The sequence below is a fragment of the Martes martes genome (assembly GCF_963455335.1).
Source record: "Martes martes genome assembly, chromosome: 2".
NCBI lineage: Eukaryota > Metazoa > Chordata > Mammalia > Carnivora > Mustelidae > Martes > Martes martes.
Genome location: NC_137889.1, coordinates 88,673,428 through 88,695,436, shown reverse-complemented (window position 1 = coordinate 88,695,436; position 22,009 = coordinate 88,673,428). Strand labels below are relative to the sequence as shown.

The following is a 22,009-nucleotide window of genomic DNA, read 5'->3' as shown; positions in this document are numbered from 1 at the left end:
TTTCAGAATGATTCTGTTATCGACTGCTTTCATTGCTTCCCATCAATGTATTCCCGGGAAATGAGGATAGGCTGAGAATTAGCCTAGGATTTTAATCCTAATGTTAATTGACTTGTCTAATAACTCTGGACAAATTATAGGACCCTAGTAGACCTTTGTTTCCTTATCTGTGAAGCAGGAATGGTAGTAGTTACCTCTTAGAATGGATGTGAAGATTGAATGGGATCTCATGAACTGCTTCACTAACTTAGGGTATAAATTTGGTCATTCCTTTTAAAAATTTTTAATCACTTGAATTCCTATATGCCAATTACATTTAGGATCCCCTATTTAAAATCTCCTTTACAATTTTTTAAAAAGATTTTTATTTATTTATTTTAGAGAGACAGAGAGATCGTGAGTGGGGAGAGGGATTAAGGGAGATGGAGAGAGGGGCACCTGGGTGGCTCAGTGGCTTAAGCCTCTGCCTTTGGCTCAGGTCATGATCTCAGGGTCCTGGGATCGAGCCCCGCATCGGGCTCTCTGCTCAGCGGGGAGCCTGCTTCTTCCTCTCTCTCTGCCTGCCTCTCTGCCTACTTATGATCTCTCTCTCTGTCCAATAAATAAATAAGTAAAATCTTTAAAAAAAAAAAAAAGGGAGATGGAGAGAGAGAATCCCAGGCAGAATTTGCGCTGAGCTTGATCCCAGGACCCTGAGATCATGACCTGGAGCTGAAATCAAGAGTCTAATGCTGAACCAACTGAGTCACCCAGGTGCTCCTAAAATCTCTTTTACAAACTGACAAGAACTCCAGGGGCTTACTCTTTCAAGGGAGTTTCCTTCCCAGGATGGGGACAAACTGGGAAAAACCTGGCATCCACTGGTAGGCCCTGTTTGCAGCTGCTGCTGCTTTGTTGGGACCTTTTCTTTCTTTCTTTCTTTTTTTTTTTTTTAAGATTTTATTTATTTGCCAGAGAGAGAGAGTACACACAAGCAGTCAGAGAGGCAGGCAGAGGCAGCGAGAGAAGCAGGCTCCCTGCGGAGCAAGGAGCCCGATGCGGGACTCGATCCCAGGACCCTGGGATCATGACCTGAGCTGAAGGCAGCGGCTTAACCAACTGAGCCACCCAGGCGTCCCTGTTGGGACCTTTCAATCAGCTGTTTCCACCCAGTCGGATGGTCTGTTGCGCACTGCTGCCTTGCCCCTTCTAGTCCAGATCTTTGCATACAACATGGCAGTGCAGAAGCTTGACCTCTCAAGGTTACTTTTTTTTAGGTTATATCCACATACTCAGTCACTGTGCCCTGTATCATCCTGTGATGTCTGTACCAGGATGACTTGATCTAGAGGAAATTGTCCAGACACCCCTTGCTTTCATGGTGGGTCATTGGACTTTAGTATCTTTTCCTGACAGTGGACCTCAGTTGAAACCATCCTAACTCATTTGAGAAATTCTGATAGCACTTTATTTCAAAGGGTAAAAGTCCAAGGTCACTTTCCCTTTCAGGAAGCTCCTAACATCCACTATGCAATGGAGCCCCTTTCTTCCCAGCTATAAGAGCTGAGTACCAAGCAAAAGTTCCTATCAGATCCTTGATGATGAATGTCTCATTAAACTCAAATTTGGTTAACTAAGAAGGGCCTTTGAGTGACTTCCAGGAACAAAGAGGGTCTGTCAAAGGCCTTTTGACATTATCCAGACAGAAATAATGTGATACCTTCTTTCACTAAAGTAAAAACCAAAAAAGTTCTGCTTCACTAGACACAGACACGTATGTGTGAAGGACCCAGCATACCGTCACCTAGTAGGTGCTTAGAAAATGTTCTGTCTTCCTCCTCCATTCTTCCTCAGCTCGACCACATCTCTGCCCCCTTCAGCTGGAAACACAAAGCTTTCCAAAGACCTAACTCATTCCTAACTGTCCATTTCTCTGCTGAGATTTTCACTGATATAGCACAGGTGGTTCTGGGTTGTCTTCTTTTTTTTTTTTTTTTGTTAAGGATTTTATTTATTCATTTGTTTGTCTATCAGAGAGAGAGAGAAAGAGAGAGCATACAAGCAGGGGGAGCAGCAGGCAGAGGGAGAAGCAGGCTGCAGGACTCGATCCCAGGATCCTGGGATCATGACCTGAGCTGAAGGCAGACGTTGAACTTACTAAGCCACCCGGCGCCCCCTGGGTTGTCTTCTGACAGGCTCACCAAGCTTGGTGTAAATGCTGGCTTATTCTTGGGCTTGAATCAAGAGTTGGTGGCAGTAGGTCCTCATGCTGACCTCTGACGGCTTCCAGCGAGTTTCTATGTTCAGAGCTGCTTTTACGGTGTCTTTGCCTAAGCCAGTTTATACTCTCCACTTTCTTCAAATAGTCAGATTTTTCTTAAAGATTTATTTCTTTATTTTAGTGGGCGAGGGGCAGAGGGAGAGGGAGAGACTCTCAAGCAGACTCCCCGCTGAGTGTGAAGCCCCTGGTTCAATCTCACAACCCTGAGATCATGACCCGAGCTAAAACCAAGGTTTGGAAGGTCAACCAACTGAGCCACCTAGGTGCCCCTCATATTGTCAGATTTTATTTCACATTTGTATTTAATTTGTATTTTTTCAAGATTTTATTTATTTATTTGAGAGAGAGACAGAGAGCACAAGCAGAGGGAGGGGCAGAGAGAGAAGCAGACTCCCCTCTGAGTGGGGAGCCTGTTGTGGGACTTGATCCCAGGACCCCAGGATCATGACCTGAGCTGAAGGCAGACGCTTAACCAACTGAGCCACCCAGGTGCTCCTTAATTTGTATTTTTATGTAGCAAACATGCTCAGAGCATTTTGTCATGGAAAATAATTTGCTAATCCAAAAATAAACAATGCATAGCTAATATTCCTCTTAAGACAGGTAGAGGTGTTTTATAAAGTGTACCTTGTCACCAACCATTACCCCATACATAAACTTTCTGCTCTCTGTGAGAAAGGGTGTGGCATCTGCTCTTTTGTAGGTTTAGTTTCATGGAACCATATTTTCCTTGTCTGGTTTTCCAATGAGGTGTGTGTCTGTGTGGTTAAGACAAAGAGAAGGGCCCCTGGGCCATTGCGGTCAGAGGCTGGCCTTCGACTATCCCCAGCCTTCAAGACAAGCTCTTTATTACATTCTCTTCCAGAATTCCCAGACCTCATCACGAGACCCAGGGGTGTGGCATCCTAAAGCCGACTCTGTTCTCCAAAAGAAAGTGACAGCTTCCTTGTATTATTTTGGGTACAGAAATGAGTTTCCACATGTTCAGTGAAACAAATTAGGTGTTTAATACCATATTATTCATACAGGTGTTTAATTACTGGCTTCAGATACAAATTCTAGTGGAAAAAGAAGACAAACTGAGGGGTGCCTGGCTGGCTCAGTTAGTAGAGCATGCAACTCCTGACCTCAGGGTCCTGAGTTCAAGCCCTAGGTTGGGTTTGGAGCGTACTTTAAAAAAAAAAAAGAGAGAGAGAGAAATCAATAAAGAAGAAAAATTGAGACCAATTCTGAAGCACTCCTGAAATGATCCTTGCTCCCTCCTGACATTTTCTTAACTGAACTTTTGCTTTAATATTTTCAACAGAAATGTTTTGCTAATGCGAAGGGGAGTGGCTTTGGCTTAGCGCCTTTGTTTTTTCCAGTTAGCCTTCCTCTCCACAAAGCATTGCATCCTGGTTCTTTGAAATCTCCATTGAATTTGGACAAATTATGCCTTGGCACTCAACCCATTTTCCTGGAACACAATGTGATGCTGACGACACAGCCTAGTCACTCCACTTGACAATAAATTTGCTTGTCTCATTTCACTTGAATATTCTGTGGTGAGTAAGAACAGAAGTGGAAAGCCTTACTTACTGCAGTTTATTATATGTTTTCGTGCCCATGATAATTACTTTTATAATGCCATTCATGAATGCATTGATCAGATTAGGCTGAATCACCTGGCTGGCCAATAAGCATTGGAATGATTCTCCATGCATGACTTGGTTGCATTATTACAAAACGTGGCCGAGACCTGCCCAGCCATCGCTGCAGACGTTCATTTGTGATGCTGCCTTAAGGAGATGAAGAGATGAGAGCCAACTGTTCCAGCAGCTCAGCCTGTGCTGCTAACAGTTCAGAGGAGGAGCTGCCGGTGGGATCGGAGGTACATGGGAACCTCGAACTCGTTTTCACAGTGGTGTCAGCCGTGATGATGGGTCTGCTCATGTTCTCCCTGGGATGCTCTGTGGAGTTCCAGAAGCTCTGGGCACACATCAGGAGACCCTGGGGCATTGCTGTGGGACTCCTCTGCCAGTTTGGCCTCATGCCTCTCACAGCCTATCTCCTGGCCATCAGTTTCTCTCTGAAGCCTGTCCAAGCTATTGCTGTTCTCGTCATGGGGTGCTGCCCTGGGGGAACCATCTCTAACATTTTCACCTTCTGGGTCGAAGGAGATATGGATCTCAGGTAAGGTACACTAAGGGAAGGCCAGAAGTCTCCCCCGATAGCCCTGACACCTTTGTGTTTAAATTCTGCTGATCTTTAGGTAGAGGTTCCAGTGGGCAGTGTTTCATGGACTCCAGTCCTAGAAAAAAAGAAAGGACTTTCCTTTCTGAGCTTAAAATGTGCTGGGCTGTGTTACTGGCAGCTGCTTCTCTGAGTAGTAGGGCTCGGTTCATGTGTAATAGTGGAGGCAGGTTTCCTCCTCCCCCGATGGCCCGTCCTAGGCATGAACTCATTCTCGCCCACACTGGCAGTGTTAACAGTCTTGGTTCCCAGTCTCCCAGGACATAGGCTGAGCATCCCAGAAAGCTCATGGCAGGGGTCTCTTTGGTGGTGGTGGGAGTGGTGGTGGCAGAACTGGAATGACACCCCTGTAGCTCTAGTCAGCAGGTGTTACCTTTACATCTATTTTATGAAGCAAGTGTTTGGGGGCACTGGGTAAAGGAGCTTTTGGGGTATGTGATAGACATAGCCTGTTTTAAGTGCTGCTGGAGTTAGTTGAGTTGACCTGGGGAACAACATAAAGACTTTTATGACTGAAAATGTTCTTGTTGGTTTGCAGACTGAACATTCATCATTAGCGTCTCATTCTTTTGGGTTAAGCCAGGGACCTTACCCGGTTGTGTAAATAAATGCTCCCTGGGAGACACTAGGCTTTATTATTCATTTACACTTTAATGAGGATGAAATAATCACATATCTTTGGGAGTACCTCTTTTGATGCTGAAAAAAGGGCATTTGAAGAAAGAATAGAGGGAATGCTTGGGTGGCTCAGTTGGTTAAGCATCTGCAGCCTTCAACTCAGGTCATAATCCCAGGTCCTGGGATCAAGCCCTGAGTTGGGCTCCCTGCTCAATGGAGAGAATACTTCTCCCTTTGCCTGCTGCTCTCCCCATTTGTGCTCTCTCTCTCTCTGACAAACAAACAAAATACTTTTTTTTTTTTCAAGAGAAAGAATAGAGAAGGCACAGTTGGGAAAATAAAAGCAAAAAACAGTGGTCTTTCTAGATTCTTTGTTTACTTACGAACTGTTTCACCTCCTGTGCAAGGGGAGGATGAGTTATGAATGTAAATCTTTGCTCGATGTGTATGTCATGTAGTTGAGATTTATTATGCACTGCACGGCGAATCCGAGGTGCTGGTAGTGCTGGGAGTTGGCATCAGTGGAGCCCCTACAGGTCTGGGTTTCCAGTTCCCTGCATGTGCTGAATGCTTAGCAGACAAACTGTTTCACCTGTGAATTTTAATGGGTTCATTCCACGCGGAAGAGTCAATTTTCATATGACAATGCTTTGAGTTACTTATTGGGGGTTTGAAAAGAATCACTAATTCAAAAAAATACATTAATATGCACTGCTAATGCTGATTACATAAAGTTGATCATTAACATGAAAATTGGAAGATGATAAGTATTCTTTACGCAGTCTACATATCAGTGGTAAGTTGTGGGACCTAAATATTCTTGGAAAGGAAAAGGACATTGTACGAATTGAGTGAGTATGTTGTGAGGCATGAGGTAGATGCTTTCTGTACTCTTTCTCTTCTTTCGTGGTTCTCATAATAACTTTGTAAGTGACCCTCTCTTATCCTGAGTGTTAACAGCTGAGAAAATGGGGACTCAGATTGGTTAAGGAGTTTGCCAAATGCTACAGCCAAGTATGGAAGAAGGCAGATGGGAATTTACATCTGTTTCTCATCAGCCCGAAATTTAGGCATTTTCTTCCATGCCATTTATTAACACAACTCAATCTTCTCTTCTGAGTAGGAGCATAAATCTTAAAGCAGTGTTCTCAAACACTTCTGCTCTGGGAAAGAGAACATTTATTAACTTCATCTCTTATTAGTCGACATTGTAATAAAAGTACCAGTGAATAGGAAGTCTATAAAAGATAAAGCTCATTTTACTTCCTTTTGCCAACTCTGTCCTTAATTAGCTTCATGTTAGTCAAATTATTTAACCTATATACCTCATCTCCTCATTTGTAAAATGGGTTACAATTACCTATTCTCCACAAGACTGTATTTTAAGGAGGAAATATACATTCAGGGTGCCAGGCACATGGTAGATATGTAATAAATATTAACTACTTCTCCCCCTTTTTAGAAATTTTGACCGTGAACCTCACAAACAAAAAATAAGCAAGAAACAAAACAGAACCAAACCCTGTAAGAAATGAAATTTTAAAACGGTGACTAAACATTAGATTTTCAAAAGCTTATTGATAACGAGTAACAAAAATCTTAATTCTCAGTGAAAATTGCAACTAGGAGAAAATTCAGTGTTCTTGATTGAGTGTCCAAGTTCATTACATTTCTTCCCACTTGATTACCAACAAAAATAACTTTCAAGACAAAAAAAAAATCGGATAGTCCTTTTTTTTTTTTTTTTAAAGATTTTATTTATTTATTTGTCAGAGAGAGTGAGCACAGGCAGACAGAGAGGCAGGCAGAGGCAGAGGGAGAAGCAGGCTCCCTGCTGAGCAAGGAGCCCGATGTGGGACTCGATCCCAGGACGCTGGGATCATGACCTGAGCCGAAGGCAGCCGCTTAACCAACTGAGCCACCCAGGCGTCCCCGGATAGTCCTTTGTAGCAATTCTGTTTTCATGCTAGATAAAATCCATAGGACTTTAGAAGAACATCTTTGTTTCACAAAAGAGGAAATTGAGGTCTAGCTTTGTGCAGATCGCCCAAACATATTTCTCATGTCTTAATTCTGTACTTCATTCAGTCTACCTGCAGTTCTCCAGGTGTTCACCCCAAGCAGGGCGTTTCAGAATCAACATGTATAAACCAGTTTCTGCATTCTGTGTGTGAGACGATAACACCCATCGCTGTCTCAGTCACCTGGGCTCACCACCTAAGCATTCCCCTGTGGCTCCTTTCATTCTTCAGCTCATTCACTCAGTCCGTTGTTTAGACCTGTGGCCCGTCCTCTCGCTTGTCACTCACAGCCAATGCTTCCTCCTCCTCTCCACTGCCAGTTCCTTAGGGGAGGCCCTCATAATTCCTTTCCTGGCCAATTGTAGCATCTTCACAGTCTTCTCTCCATCTTGGGTCTCTCCACCATGGTTTTAGAGTATGTGGATGAGGCAGCTCTGGGGTCAGACTGTCTATATTTAAATCCTGACGTGGTAACTCTTTCCTGTAACTGGAAATAATAACACTTCCCTATGGTATTGTAATCAGAAATGGACATGTTATGCATATAAAGGCTTCTCAACACCTAGAGACCTGGGTAGACATTAAGCCAGGTCTAACCTACTTCTCGGGGTTTTTTTCCCAATAAGCACAAACCAGTCTGTAGTGAAAATGGACTACTCACTGTTCTCTGAACATATCCCACACTTTCCCAACTTCCATTCCCTCAGCCTGGAATGCCTATTCGGTCCCTTCTAGTCATAATACTGTTCTTCATTATAATTGTTCTGGAAAGCAAGAGGCTGGTGTATATATATGAAGAGCCTAAAAAATTACCCCATTCCTGGACTGAGCTCAGCTTGTCTTGGCTAGGTTCTATTACATGTGTGACGACTGGATAAATGTAGATTGGTCTTGGATGGCCTCATCTGGGACTACTGGATTCTCTTCCACAAGGCCTCTCATTCTCCAGCAGGCTAGCCTAGACCTGATCATATGATAGAAGCAGGGTTTTGAAAAAGAGGAAGCATACAAGGTCTCTTGATATCTGGGCTGGAAACCAGTTCGTCATCATTTCTACCGCATCCCATTGGCCAGTGCATTTTGCAAGACCAGCCCAGATTCAAGGAATGGAGAATTAGTTTCTGCCTCTTGATGGGTGAGGTGCAAGGTCAAATTGCAGAGGGCATGGCTAAGAACGGGGTGAAGAATTGGGGACCTTTTTTTTTTTTTCTTAAAGATTTTATTTATTCACTTGACACAGAGAGAGATCACAAGTAGGCAGAGAGGCAGGCAGAGACAGAGAAGAGGAAGCAGGATCCCCGCTGAGCAGAGATCCTGATGCGGGGCTCGATCCCAGGACCCCAGGACCCCAGGACCATGACCCGAGCCGAAAGCAGAGGCTTTAACCCACCGAGCCACCCAGGTGCCCCACTTGGGGACCTTTTTACAATCTACTGTACTAAAGATGGACAGAATTCTTGCCTTTGAGGGTAGGATGTGAAAACTAGGATTTGGCATTATACTGTAATGGTTAAGTGCACCCTGTGGCCAGCAAGCAGAGCTGTCACTTACTAACTGGGTCATCTTGGCAGATTATATAAATTCTTTATGCTTCAGGGGCACCTGGGTGGCTCAGTTGGTTTAAGTGTCCGACTTGACTTCAGGTCATCATCTCATAGTTGTAAGAACTAGCCCCGCCTTGGACTCCACGTCCAGTGTGGAGCCTGCTTAAGATTCTCTGTCTCCCTCTGCTCCCCCTCCTCACTTGTGTGCTCTCTCTCTCTCTCAAAAATTAAAAAAAAAAATTCTTTATGCTTCAGTATCCTCACTTCTAAAATAGGGGGAAGCATAACCTGCCTCATGGGTGGTTCTGAGGGTTGAATGAATATATATGAAGTGCTTAGAATCTCAGCTGGCACGAAATGCTATGCGTCTTTGTATGGGGCCGGCAAAAGAGCACCGTGTCAGGGTCTGTGTTTTCGTCTCTGCTCAAGAAGCTGTGTGACTTTGAATAATTACTTCTGTGGACCTCAATTTCCTCTTTCGTAGAATCAATGCATTAGACTCTCTGAGGTCCTTTTAAAATGTACAGAACATAAAGTCGACCATTTTAATCATTTTCAAGGGTACAGTTCAGTGGCATTAGTCCACTGCCTTTGCTGTGGATCAGCAGCGGCCATCTCACCATAGTTCTTATCTTCTCAGACTGAAACTCTCTACTCATTACACGATAACCCTCTTCCCCTTCAGACCCTGTCAACCACAAGCTCCCTTCTGTCTCTTTGAATTGGACTACATGTCTCACCTAAGTGAAATCGTACAATATCTGTCCTTTTCTGACTTATTTCACTTAACATAATGTCTCCAGCGTGCATCCATGTTGTATCATGTGTCAGAGTATCCTTCCTTTTTAAGGCTGTATATTGTGTGTATAGATCCCGTATATACATATGCATGTGCAGATCGCCAGGTCCATTCATCTGTCCACGGACACTGCGTCGATTCCATCGTTTGGCTTTGTGAATAATGCTGCTATGAATGTGCATATCTGTTGGAGTTCCTGCTTTCAGTTCTTTTGGGTATAAAGCAAAGTAGATCTGAGGCCTTTTTAAAGTTTTAAGTATTTTGGACAATAGGAAAAGAAAAGCAGTTTGTAAAGTCTGTGTCCCTTGCCCCCCACCCCAGTTTTCAGTGTTCTTTCTGAAACTATTTGACAGAGATGCCTGCCCTCTTTGTCCCCACAGCACCAAATATGTACTACTACTACTACTTCTTTTTTTTTTTTTTTAAGATTTTATTATTTATTTGACAGAGAGAGACAGCAAGAGAGGGAACACAAGCAGAGGGGAGTGGGAGAGGGAGAAGAAGCAGGCTCCCCGCTGAGCAGGGAGCCCCATGCGGGGCTCGATCCCAGGACCCCAGATGCTCAATGACTGAGCCACTGAGGCCCCCCCAAATATGTACTGCTTGTGATCTGTAGGAGGGCATGGCATGCCCTAAGCTACTCATCTGCCTGACCCATGACTTCTGCGGTCTCCTTGAGGGCTTGCTCACCTCTGCATGCTCAGTGCCAGCCTGGTGTGGGAAGGGCTCCACAAATGCCGAGTGAACAACTGAAGGGAACTTTCTGATTGCCTGTGTGTGATATAAAAACCCCTCTGGAAATGCGGTCTGTTTACTGGTGTAACTCAGGACCACCCACACTGTCTTTAGTTCGACAACTTTTGATATTCAAGGTCCATTCTTCCCCAAGGATTTAGATGTGTCCTGGAGCCTGAGGGGTTCAGTGGCCAGTTTTGGCCTTTGACCTTTAAAGTAGCTCTTGGTCCTTCAGCAGACACCTGAAAAATAGAACTTTGGATTCTTCAGGTCAGGCTGATATGGTCTGGTAGGGAACTGAAGATCATCTTAGGAGACAGAACTTCGGGGCGCCTGGATGGCTCAGTTGGTTAAATATCTGCCTTCAGCTCAGGTCATGATCTCAGGGTCTTGGAATGGAGTCCTGCATTGAGCTCCTTGCTCAGCAGGGAGTCTACTTTTCCCTCAGCCTCTGCCTCTGTTCCTCCCCCCTGTGCTCTCTCTTTCCCTCTCAAATAAATAAATAAAATCTTAAAAAAAAAAAAGAGGCAGAACTTCGATTGAATCCATATGACTCCATGGACATCCATGATCTCAGAGTCCTGAGATTGAGCCCTATGTCGGACCCCTAGCTCAGCCCAGAGTTGGCTTAAGACTGTCTTTCCCCCACCCTACCTCTACCCCTCCGTACTTCTAAAATAAATAAATAAATCTTAAAAAATACCTATTATATGGTTACTGTATAGATGAAAAGGGAACATATACCTAAAAGCATGAGGTATAATACTTAGCAGGTGATGCTCAACAAATGCTAGTTATTGTTATGAAGAGGCAGTAGACAGGAATAACATTTAGATTGGGGGATAGAAAACCTGGCCTTGAACTCTTTTCTAAGGCCAAGTTGGTTGACCTGAGCTGAGAGCATACTCCATGTCCATTTGCCTAGCCACATGGTTTTTAATTTTTTTCCACTAGAGAAGCAAGTGTGTACTTTCATAGTTTTGAATGTTAGAATTCCTAATTTTATTAGTTTGATACAAAAACAACCTTTACATAATTTAAATCCAATTGCAAAATGGTATGCTTATAGACACTGTGTTTTCCTATACTGCATATATATGTCATTTCCTTGTTTTAATGGAGGGGCAGGATTTACCTGTTTGTCCAGACTTGCTGAAGCTGTCTCATTATTCTCTGTAAGGGTTTGGGGAGGGTGATACCATTCTTCTCAGCGCAAGTGGAATCTTGTTATACTGAAGTCAGCTTTTGCCAACAGTTTTCCTAAATGTGAACAGCAAAGAGACCCAGTTAGCCATATCCTCCATTTATGCTACATTGGGATTTCATGGCAGTAAAAGGAAAGGTGTGACTTCTACTGTACTCTCACATGTTCACTGTGTGCTTTTACAGCTTTGTGGGTATTTCTTTTTTTTTTTTTTTAAGATTTTATTTATTCATTTGAGAGAGAGACAGAGAGACAGACAGAGATCACACAAGCAGGGGAGGGGACTGAGGGAGAGGCAGAAGCAGACTCCCCACTGAGCAGGGAGACCAACATGTGGCTCAATCCCAGGACTGGAGATCATGACCTGAGTCCAAGGTGGACGCTTAACTGACTGAGCCAACCAGGTGCCCCATTATTTTTTATTTTTTATTTTTATTTATTTATTTTTATTTTTATTTTTTTAAAGATTTTATTTATTCATTTGACAGACAGAGATCACAAGTAGGCAGAGAGGCAAGCAGAGAGAGAGGAAGGGAAGCAGGCTCCTCACTGAACAGAGAGCCTGATGCGGGGCTCAATCCCAGGACCCTGAGATCATGACCTGAGCTGAAGGCAGAGGCTTTAACCCACTGAGCCACCCAGGTGCCCCAGGTGCCCCATTTTTAAAAAATATTTTATTTACTCATTTGAGGGAGAGAGAAAAAACTTCGTGGGTATTTCTAACAGTTGGCAGAGCACCATCTATCAAGCACCATGGGCTTGAACATTTGTGTAAAGGACAGAAGCAGAAACCTACGTAATCAGGGATAAAGATTCAGTCTGATAGAAATCTCACATTTGCTTCCCACAGTTATGAATCTTGCTTCTCTGCTGTTTGTGCCAAAGCAATTCAGTGGGAAAGTGCTATGCAACTTCTCCAGAAGTTCAAGATTAAAGCGATGTAATGTGGAATTTCTTTCAGGTCTTGGTAATATCAAGAGCCAAGGAATGTGGCATTATCAGAGGTTAAGAATTTGGAAGAGCTTCCCTTATGCCCTCTTTGTGGATAGAGTTTTGAGAGCTGTGGCAAATTGCTTTTCTTCCTTTCTCTGTTCTCTAGGTAGGAAGAAGTCTGCTCCAAGTAATCTTTGTTAATAGGATAAAATAATTTTAAACTTCATATAGAACAAAAATATATGCAAAAACTGCTAAGAAAAGTTTGAAAAGAAATATTTAAGTGGAGGGGCGCATGGGTGGCTCAGTGGATTAAAGCCTTTGCCTTCGGCTCAGGTCATGGTCCCAGGGTCCTGGGATTGAGCCCCCCGTTGGGCTCTCTGCTTGGCGGGGAGCCTGCCTCCCTTCCTCTCTCTCTGCCTGCCTCTCTGCCTACTTGTGATCTCTGTTTGTCAAATAAATAAAATCTTAAAAAAGAAATTTAAATGGAAGTATTTGCTCTAGTATATGTGAAAACACACTATGAAAACACTGTAATTAGGAGTCTGGTATTTGCTTAGGAAAAAAATACACTGAATACTTTTGGACATTTAACATATAAGGAGGTTGGCACTTCAATTTACAGGAGAATTATTTATTTAAAGAATAGTATTTGACATACTTGCCCCTCAATATAGAAGACATAGATTAGCCTCAGACCTTTCACCATATAAAATAAAAATGTTAAATGAGCTAAAAATATAAATATAAAGTATCAACCTACAAAAAGTAAGAAGTGGGGACAACATTTGAATACCCTTAGGATAGGAGGAAATCTTTAACAAGAGAATCTCAGAAGCCATTAAAAAAATGGACAGAGGGCGCCTGGTTGGCTCAGTCTTTAAGTGTCTGCCTTTGGCTCAGGTCATGATCCTGGGGTCCTGGGATAGAGCCCTGCATCAGGAAGCCTGCTTCTCCCTCTCCCACTCCCCCTGCTTGTGTTCCCTCTCTTGCTGTTTCGCTCTCTGTCAAATAAATACAATGTTTTAAAAAAATGGACAGATAAGAGTATCTCAGTGTATTGCCATGAGTGTAGTAAAAAATATACAAGTTTGCAGAAGCTATTTTGTATTATACATGATGATACATAATCTAATTTTAAAAGAGCTCCTACAAGTAGAGAAGAAAAAGTCAGACAAACAAAGCTGTTTACAGAGGACATCCAAGAAGTCAGTAAGTATGAAAGAAAGCACAAGCTCATAGAGAAGTGTATAATAAAATAACAGGTATATTTTTCTTTTTTTTTTAGATTTTATTTATTTGAGAGAGAGAATGAGAGAGAGAAAGCATGAGAGGGGGGAGGGGCAGAGGGAGAAGCAGATTTATTTCCCACTGAGCAGGGAGTGAGATGCAGGACTGGATCCTGGAACTCCAGGATCATGACCTAAGCCAAAGGCAGTCACTTAACCAGCTGAGCCACCCAGGCCCCCTAACAGGTGTATTTTTCAATGTTCTCATGAGAATTAAAAGGGATTGATTGTATCCAGTACTGGGCAAGATTGTGAAATGTAACAGTCTTTTTAGAGAATAATATGGTGGTATCTATTGAAATAAAAACCAGACCTTTGACATAGCAATTCCATTTTGAGGAATCTATTCTACAGAAATAAAAGAATTATTTCAAGTGAAATACATATAAGAATGTTTATCATAACTTTCTTTATAGTGGAAAAGCACTCAAAGCAATTTATTCATCACTAATGAAGTGATTGAAGACATGGCATATTTAGATTATGGTGTACTCTGCATTCTTTAAGTGAAAGAATTTAAGCTACATGTATTGCCCTGAAGGGATATCTATGATTAAGGGGAAGAAAAAAGCAACCAAGCCACAGAGTAAGGTGTACTGTGTGATTGCTTTAAAAAGAAAAAACAAAGCTAAAAAGAAAGAAGAAAGAAAAAGCCTCTATTCATTGAAACAAGCAACTATAAAATAGGAGTGTGTAAAAGAAAAACTTAAGGAAACAAAAAACTAAAGAAAATAGAAGGACTGATTAAAAGAAATAAGAGAAGGGAAATATATATTCACTTGTGAATTACCTAGGTCTGAGTTTCTTTTTTTTTTTTTAATTAAAAAATTTTTAAAGATTTTATTTATTTGAGAGACACAGAAAGCATGAGTGGGGGGCGGGAGGTGAGAGGCAGAGGGAGAAGGAGAAGCAGTCTCCTTGCTGAGTAGGCAGCCCCAGAGGGGACTCAGTCCCAGGACCTGAGATCATGACCTGAGCCAAAGGCAGACACTTAACCGACTGAGCCACCCAGGTGCCCCCTAAGTCTGGAGTTCTGAAAAGGGTACCCATCAGCTAAATATTTGCTCCTTAAAATGTTATTTATATTTGTAATTGAAAAAGCTTGATTTTAGTTATTTAGTAGAAAATCTGTCTTTTTCTGGATTACTACTGAGAGGTTTGCCACTGCAATTCAGTGTAAAGGGATCATTTCACTAAGATTTTCAAGGTTCACTTTCAGATACATGACATAGGAGGAAGGCAGAGAGAGCATTGTCCTAGCACCAATGTACTGACACATTGGTTCTTTCTTTGATTCATACATTTATTCAGTAATTATTTAAAGAACTCCTCCAGTGTGCCATAGCATGAGACTGCCAGGTTCAAAGCCAATAAGGTCCTTGTCCTCAAGCAACTCACAGTTAGCCAGCCTGCCACACATCGACAGGTAACAAGCACTGGTGTAGGGTATGGTATATGAGGTAAGGCCAATAAAAATGTCTAGAGGGCAATGCCAGCTGTTCCTCCAGGGTGAACATTCTAAGTGCAGAGAGCTACACCATGGCACTGAGAAAGGATAAGCCCATGGCCAGCCAGGTTTGGGTGGAAAATGCTTTCAATATCCCCAAGCCATGTATGCATCATACTATATTTACAGCAAAGCCCCTCAATGTAGAATCTGATAGAAAAAATCCTGAATCTTCAGACTGGGAGCTGTGCTAATCAGTTTCCCATAAAGGTGCGCTCCTGAGGTGGGCTGGAAAGTGGTGTGCCTCTCAGTCTCTTGGCCATTTGTGCCCAGGACGCAGAGTGGGTGTGTACTCTGCACAAGGCAGTCTGCGGTGAGCACTCAAACAATGACTCTTCAAAGGTTTCCAGACTCCCGGATCCGGAGTTGAGGTGGACAGACTCTAGCTCTACCCCCGGGTTGTGTTATGTGATGCTCTATTTGCCTCACCTCATCAAACAGAGCAGCATTAATTGTCTAGAAACAGTTTGTATGTGCTTAGACAGGTTGTGTAATTTTGCCCTGCAATAAAAAATATTTTATTGGCCTGGAGGACATCTGATTTCCATTTACCTAGTTCCCCTAATTTTAATGACTCTTTCACTGGTTCCGTCACCCAGAGGGGACAAAGGACAGCCCATGCTTGGGAGTTGGGAGCGGAGGTGAAGGAGGAAAGGATGGTTCTGAGGTGGAGGCACAAAAAACTGGGGGAAGGTTGGATGGTCCCAAATCCACTTCTTGGGCTCTCATCCTTTTTGATCTTCTGTTGGCATTTAGCTTTCATTCAAAGGCTCTTTTTTCTCAGCTTTCAAGAAGCATGTTCTCCTAGCTCTCCGTCCACTCCTCTGCTCTTTCTCTACATGCACCGTGGCTCCCCTCCCTTGCCCCTGTCCAGAGTAGGGGGTCTGCTCCCTGAGCCCCTAGTCTCTCATTATGCATGCTTTCCTCCTTGCACGAAGCTGTGCATTTTACTGTGTGACTAATTCCTGTTCTCCAGTTAGGAAATGTAAAGACTTAGAAAAATAAGACTTTATATATTTGGAAAAAATAGAAATAACATATTATAAATTTATGAAGCAATAGCATTCTGTACGATGCAATAAAACTGTGGTAGTCAAGAGTTTTCATAGGTCATGATCTCAGGGTCGTGAGATTGAGCCCCACAAGGGCTCAACACGGGGCATGGAGCCTGCTTATTCTCTCCATCCCTCTCACTCTGCCTCTCCCCGTCTTCTTAAAAAAAAAAAAAAAGAAGAAAAGGAAAAAGGATCTTTAAAGGTTCTAAACTAAAGGATTTTTACTCCTATATATTAATGTACTTGCAAATCCTCAAGACTCACAGTACTAAATTTGTTATCCTTTTCACTTGGAGACAATCTCAATCACAACAAAGAGAAATGAATCGTCTACCAGAAATCATTCCAGCTTTGGGGTGGCTGGGTGGCTCAGTCATTAAGCGTCTGCCTTTGGCTCAGGTCCTAATCCCGGGGTCCTGGGGTGGAGCCCCACATAGGGCTCCCTGCTCGGCGGGAAGCCTGCTTCTCCCTCTCCTTCTCCCTCTGCTTGTGTTCCCTCTCTCACTGTGTCTCTCTCTGTCAAATACATAAATAAAATCTTAAAAAAAAATAAAAAGAAATTATTCCAGCTTTGTTTAACCAAGACCAAAACTCTGTTCTGATTATTGTCATTTTTTCCCCAGTAAAGCTGTGTGGCGTGGCTGTGGTCAGGCTGTTTGCATTTGGTTCTTTCAGCTCCTGCACCTACATTTCACTTCCCAATATGGTCAGATTCCCAAGTCTAGTGCTGACAGCAGCTGTGGTCCTGAGTTTTCCTTTGCCCACCCAGGATATTTCTGATGCATGTCCTGTTGTCATCCCTAACTTAATGTGTACCCCCCCCCCCCAGGTTGTTGCTAAGTGACCAGTTCTTTTGTCAACTACAGCACCACTTTGTAGTCCAGAAATCTTACTTTCGATTGCAACGCACCACTCCAATTCCTCTTTCTAATCATGGGATTATACAATGTTAGAATTCAAAGCAGACTTCTAATTGAGTCTAGCATCCCACATCAATTCTTTCTTGCTATGGTTCTGTAAATTCTCTGGCTCTGTCCAGCTTGTTCTGTCTGAGAATCTGTGCTGGGGGGTCCCTTTTGTGTCCCTTGGAATCTTCTTGGTGCATGCGGTGTTTGGGTAACTTCTTCTGACAGATATTTATAGCACTTCACGCTGGGCAAATGCTTAGCCTTGTGGCAGACTTGCCCTATTTCCATTTCGTGGTAGCAAAATTAGACAAAGAAATTATGCAAGCACAAAGCTACAGACCAATATTCCTTATGAATATTTATGCAAACTTCTAAAAATACAAACATTTTAAAAAAAGATTTACTTATTTGAGAGAAAGAGAACAGGGGAGGCTGGAGGGGGAGAGAATAGCCAAGCAGACGGCTGCTGAATATGGAGCTCTACATGGGGCTTGATCCTAGGACCCATGAGATCATGACCTGAGCCGACGCCAAGAGTCGGACGCTCAACCGACTGAGCCACCCAGGCGTTCCTAAGGCAAACATTTTTAACAGGACACCTTCATGGATTGATGGCAGGTGTGTAAAATGGTGCAGCTGCTTTGGAAATAGCATTTCCTGAGCAAGTTCAGCTGTGCTCCAGCAGTTCCACTCCTGGTATCCACCTGAGAGAACTGAATTCATGTCTGCACAAAAAATTGTGCACACATATTCATAGCTGCATTATTCATAATAGCCCAAAATTGGAAACTCCTCAAATGTCTCTCAGTTAATGGAAGGGCAGCAATAATGTGGTCTACCCAAGCAATAGACTATTACTTTATCATGAAAAGGAATGGCGTGCTGATACATGCTAAAATGTGGCTGAGGGGCGCCTGGGTGGCTCAGTGGGTTAAGCCTCTGCCTTCAGCTCAGGTCATGATCTCAGGGTCGTGGGATCGAGCCCCACATTGGGCTTTCTGCTCGGTGGGGAGCCTGCTTCTCCCTCTCCCTCTGCCTTCCTCTCTGCCTACTTGTGATCTCTCTATCAAATAAATAAAATTTAAAAAAAGAAAAAAAAATAAAGTGTGGCTGAAGCTCAAAAAATTATGCTAAGTGAAAGGGCCAGACACACAAAAAAGGCCACATATTGTATGACAGTATTCATATGAAAGGTCCAGAATGGGAAATCCTATAAAGACAGAAAGTGGATCACTGGTTGCCAGGGACAAGGAAAAGAAGAGCATGAGGAGCAACAGCTAAGGGGGTGGGGTTTCTTTTTGGGTTGATAAAAAATTATGGAAATAGAGAATGTTGCACAGTCTTGTGAATATATTAAAACACTTGAAATAATGAATTTTATGCTTTATGAATTATAGCTCAATAGGGAAAAAAACTGTATAAAGCAAAAACAACAACAACAACAACAACAACAACAACAAAAACCCTTATGGTACCTACCAGAACACTGAGGACGAGTAGGTTCTCAAATAAATATGGGTTAATGGATGAGTGTCAAATACTGCTGGAAATCTCTTTATAGACCACAAATACAGCTGTCATTTGTTGAGTCACAAGACAGGAGTGAGCTTCAAGTAACTTGCCCCATGAAATCTCTAAGGTGTGCCCTGGGTGTTGCTTTTGGTCAGGACTTAAATCCATCATTTCAAACTCTTCCTCTTTTTTTTTTTTTTTTTTTTTAAAGTAGGCTCCATGCCCAGTGTGGGGCTTGAACTCATGACCCTGAGATCAAGAGTCACACGCTCCACTGACTGAGCAAGCCAGGCACCCCTCAAACTTCTTTTAAGCATCATTTTAATTTCACTTTCAGCATCACCATGACAACCTGTTCCACAGTGGCCGCTCTGGGAATGATGCCGCTCTGCCTGTATGTCTACACCTTGTCCTGGAATCTTGAGCAGAATCTTACCATCCCGTATCAGAACATAGGTCTGTATGGGGCTGATGGAACAGAATAGTAATAGTAATAGTAATGGTGATGGGAATGATAAGAGCTGGCATTTGTTACGCGTGTCTTCTCTGTGGGTTTCTAAATGAACACATTCTCCGACACTTCTATATAGATTCTATGACCGGTTCCACTTCCTAGGTTTTTAGGATCATAGAATCTGTTAAGTAACCTTACCAAGTTTGTGCTGCTGATGAGTGAAGAATTGAATTCTGACTCAGGGATCTGATGGCAAAATCCAAGCTTTTAACCTTACAAGAGTTCCCATCTGAAAATAAAGAAAGAGAAGTTACTTATTGAAAGCACGCTTATATAGCGCACTACAAAGCCATTGGTCTTGTTAAGATCCAAAGGTTAACTGGATCACAGTGGGTCTAATGAGACCTTACTTCCCCAAAGTAAGCCTGTGAGCCTTGACATTTTTACTGATCCAACATGAATGACTCCTTTCTATTATTAGAGCGCATCCTCATGCCACAACCATACCCATACTTCTTCCATAGCTCCTTTCAAAACCGTCATTTCTCATTAAACTCTGTCCCCCATTTTAAAAAGATTTTAGGGGCACCTGGTGGCTCAGTGGGTTAAGCCTCTGCCTTCAGCTCGGGTCATGATCTCAGGGTCCTGGGATCAAGCCCTGCATCGGGCTCTCTGCTCAGCGGGGAGCCTGCTTCCTCCTCTCTCTCTCTGCCTGCCTCTCTGCCTACTTGAGCTCTCTCTCTCTCTCTCTGTCCAAAAAAAAGAGAAGACTTTGTTTATTTATTTGACAGAGAGTGAGAGAGGGAACACAAGCAGGGGGAGTGGGAGAAGGAGAAGCAGGCTTCCAGTAGAGTGGGACACCCGACACCGTCCTCGATCCCAGGACCCGGGGATCATGACCTGAGCCAAAAACAGATGCTTAAAGACTGAGCCACCCCGGTGCCCCAGACTCTTCCCTTTTTCTAGAGATCTCAGTTGACTTACTAGCCTGGGAAGAAAGCCTTGGTAAAATGATCTGGTTATTCTCCTTTGCTCAGAGTCTTTGGAGAATTGGCTGAAACTGTGATTCTTAAAATTATCTTGTCTGGAGTCTCAAATAATCACTTGGAGAGCTTTACAGCCCAGGGCCCACAGTTCAAAAACACAAATAGAGCCATGTTCTCCTAACCACTGGAGCCTACTGAGTTTGTAAAATTTGAGTGAAATATTGGAAATCATAATTTTATGCACAACTTTTTCCAATTAGTAAGTTGTTTACATATTCCGTTTAGATAATATACTCTAAAAGGCACTTGTGAACAAAACCCAACATATTAGGAGCAACTCATATAACTTTGCAGCCAGTTTTTCAGGCATTTGGCCAGATTTGGAAGCAAGTGGATCTCTGCTCTTCGGAGCCTGCCTTCAATGCTTTTATTCACTTGCGCTAATTAGAAGGCATTTCTTTCCCCGCCCACCTTTGGGTTACTTGGCTACACTTGCAGAATATGAGAAATTGTTTTGGTATGTGGAATAGACGCTGTTTTTATATCTGCAATAGGTATTCTTTACTTTGTGAAACAGATGACCCGTTGGCTTTAAATGGGGAAGTAGGAGCTGTGGTCATAGAGGGGTGACCCCCTGCGTAGCAATCAAAGAAGTTTGCTGACTCCTCCTGTTTTCTAATTTTTACATTTCTGTTCATCTCTAAAATTCCACGTCGTCATCAGAGGGATTTTGAGAGAGAAATGATGGGACATGAACAGTGGCATTCAGTCATAATGTATACCCTTCAAACACCGTCTTCCAGAGGTTTTTTTTTCTTACTTTACATTTGGAGGCAGATCCAGAAATAAAATGCAGCATTAATTAAAGCTTTTATCTAATGGAAATAGAAATGGTTGAGGACTGGGCAGTCCAGGGGAGAGGGGATACCGTCTGATGGATATTTCTTCTCCCCAGGAATCACCCTTGTGTGCCTGACCATCCCCGTGGCCTTCGGAATCTATGTGAATTACAGGTGGCCTAAGCAATCCAAAATCATCCTCAAGGTAAGCAGCTCCCGATGGTGGTAAATGCATCCTTACACGCAGAGACTGGAAAGACGGATGGAGACAGTGACTGAACAGACGGGCCAGTCGGATAGAGCCCCACCCCCAGCAATTGTCCTTACGTGTCCTGTATTTTTGGGTCTAGCCTCCCTATTTCTTCCACTCTTGTCAGCCATGCTCTGTCATTCCCTTTGGCCCACACACTGAGGCTTAGGACACACTGGCGAGTGTGGGACTCTTGCTTTAGTGACTATAAAGCTACGGCGTGTGTGTGGCCAGAGAGAACCCAGAGCCCATGTCTTTACCAGGCTCCACATGAGTGCTGTTGAGGTCAATGCTGGTCAGGTGTGCAGGGGTGGAGGCCCAGGGTGAAGAGTAGGGGTGTTTCCATGAAAAAGGGGGGGGTTTCAGAAGCATTCCCAAAGAAGCTTCCGAGATTGTAGTTTGTGCACACAAACAAGGGCTGCTGACCACGTGAACAATTGTCAAAGTGAAATTGTGCAGAATGCACTGAGGAGTCTGGCCATGGAGTGATGGCAGCTAGAACCTCCTACCTCTTCTTGACTTCCCAGCATTGTCCTCTGTCTGCTGGAGGAACAGGCACATGCCTTGTGTGAAAAAGATCTCTAAAATAACTTTTAAAAATACCTAAAAATGACTTCTAAGAATATAAGAATAGCTTTAAAAAATGTTGAGGCATTCTCAACAAATGTGTCAACAACCTAGGGTGTTTTCAATTTTTCCAAGTATGAATCATTTTGGAGGATGTAAAATTGTGTCATGTGCTGCTTAATGAAGATTTTTACGATGCCCTACTTACATTTTACATTTCTAGAGAAACAGACATTTGGGGCTAATTGGAGGTTCAACGAATACATCTCAGTTCATTTGAGTTCGGGGTTTATGAT

At 43.0% G+C, this 22,009-nt stretch overlaps 1 protein-coding gene across 1 annotated transcript in view; it reads left to right on the top strand.

Annotated features, from left to right (window-relative positions):
• The first annotated feature begins 3,794 nt into the window (after positions 1-3,794).
• Positions 3,795-22,009, top strand: part of SLC10A6 (solute carrier family 10 member 6) — a 29,350-nt gene continuing 11,135 nt past the window's right edge. The window contains exons 1-3 of the mRNA XM_080797746.1: positions 3,795-4,432; positions 18,955-19,073; positions 21,013-21,101. Coding sequence (XP_080653872.1) covers positions 4,056-4,432; positions 18,955-19,073; positions 21,013-21,101 — 585 coding nt within the window. The 5' untranslated portion in view covers positions 3,795-4,055. The remainder of the gene's footprint in view (positions 4,433-18,954; positions 19,074-21,012; positions 21,102-22,009) is intronic.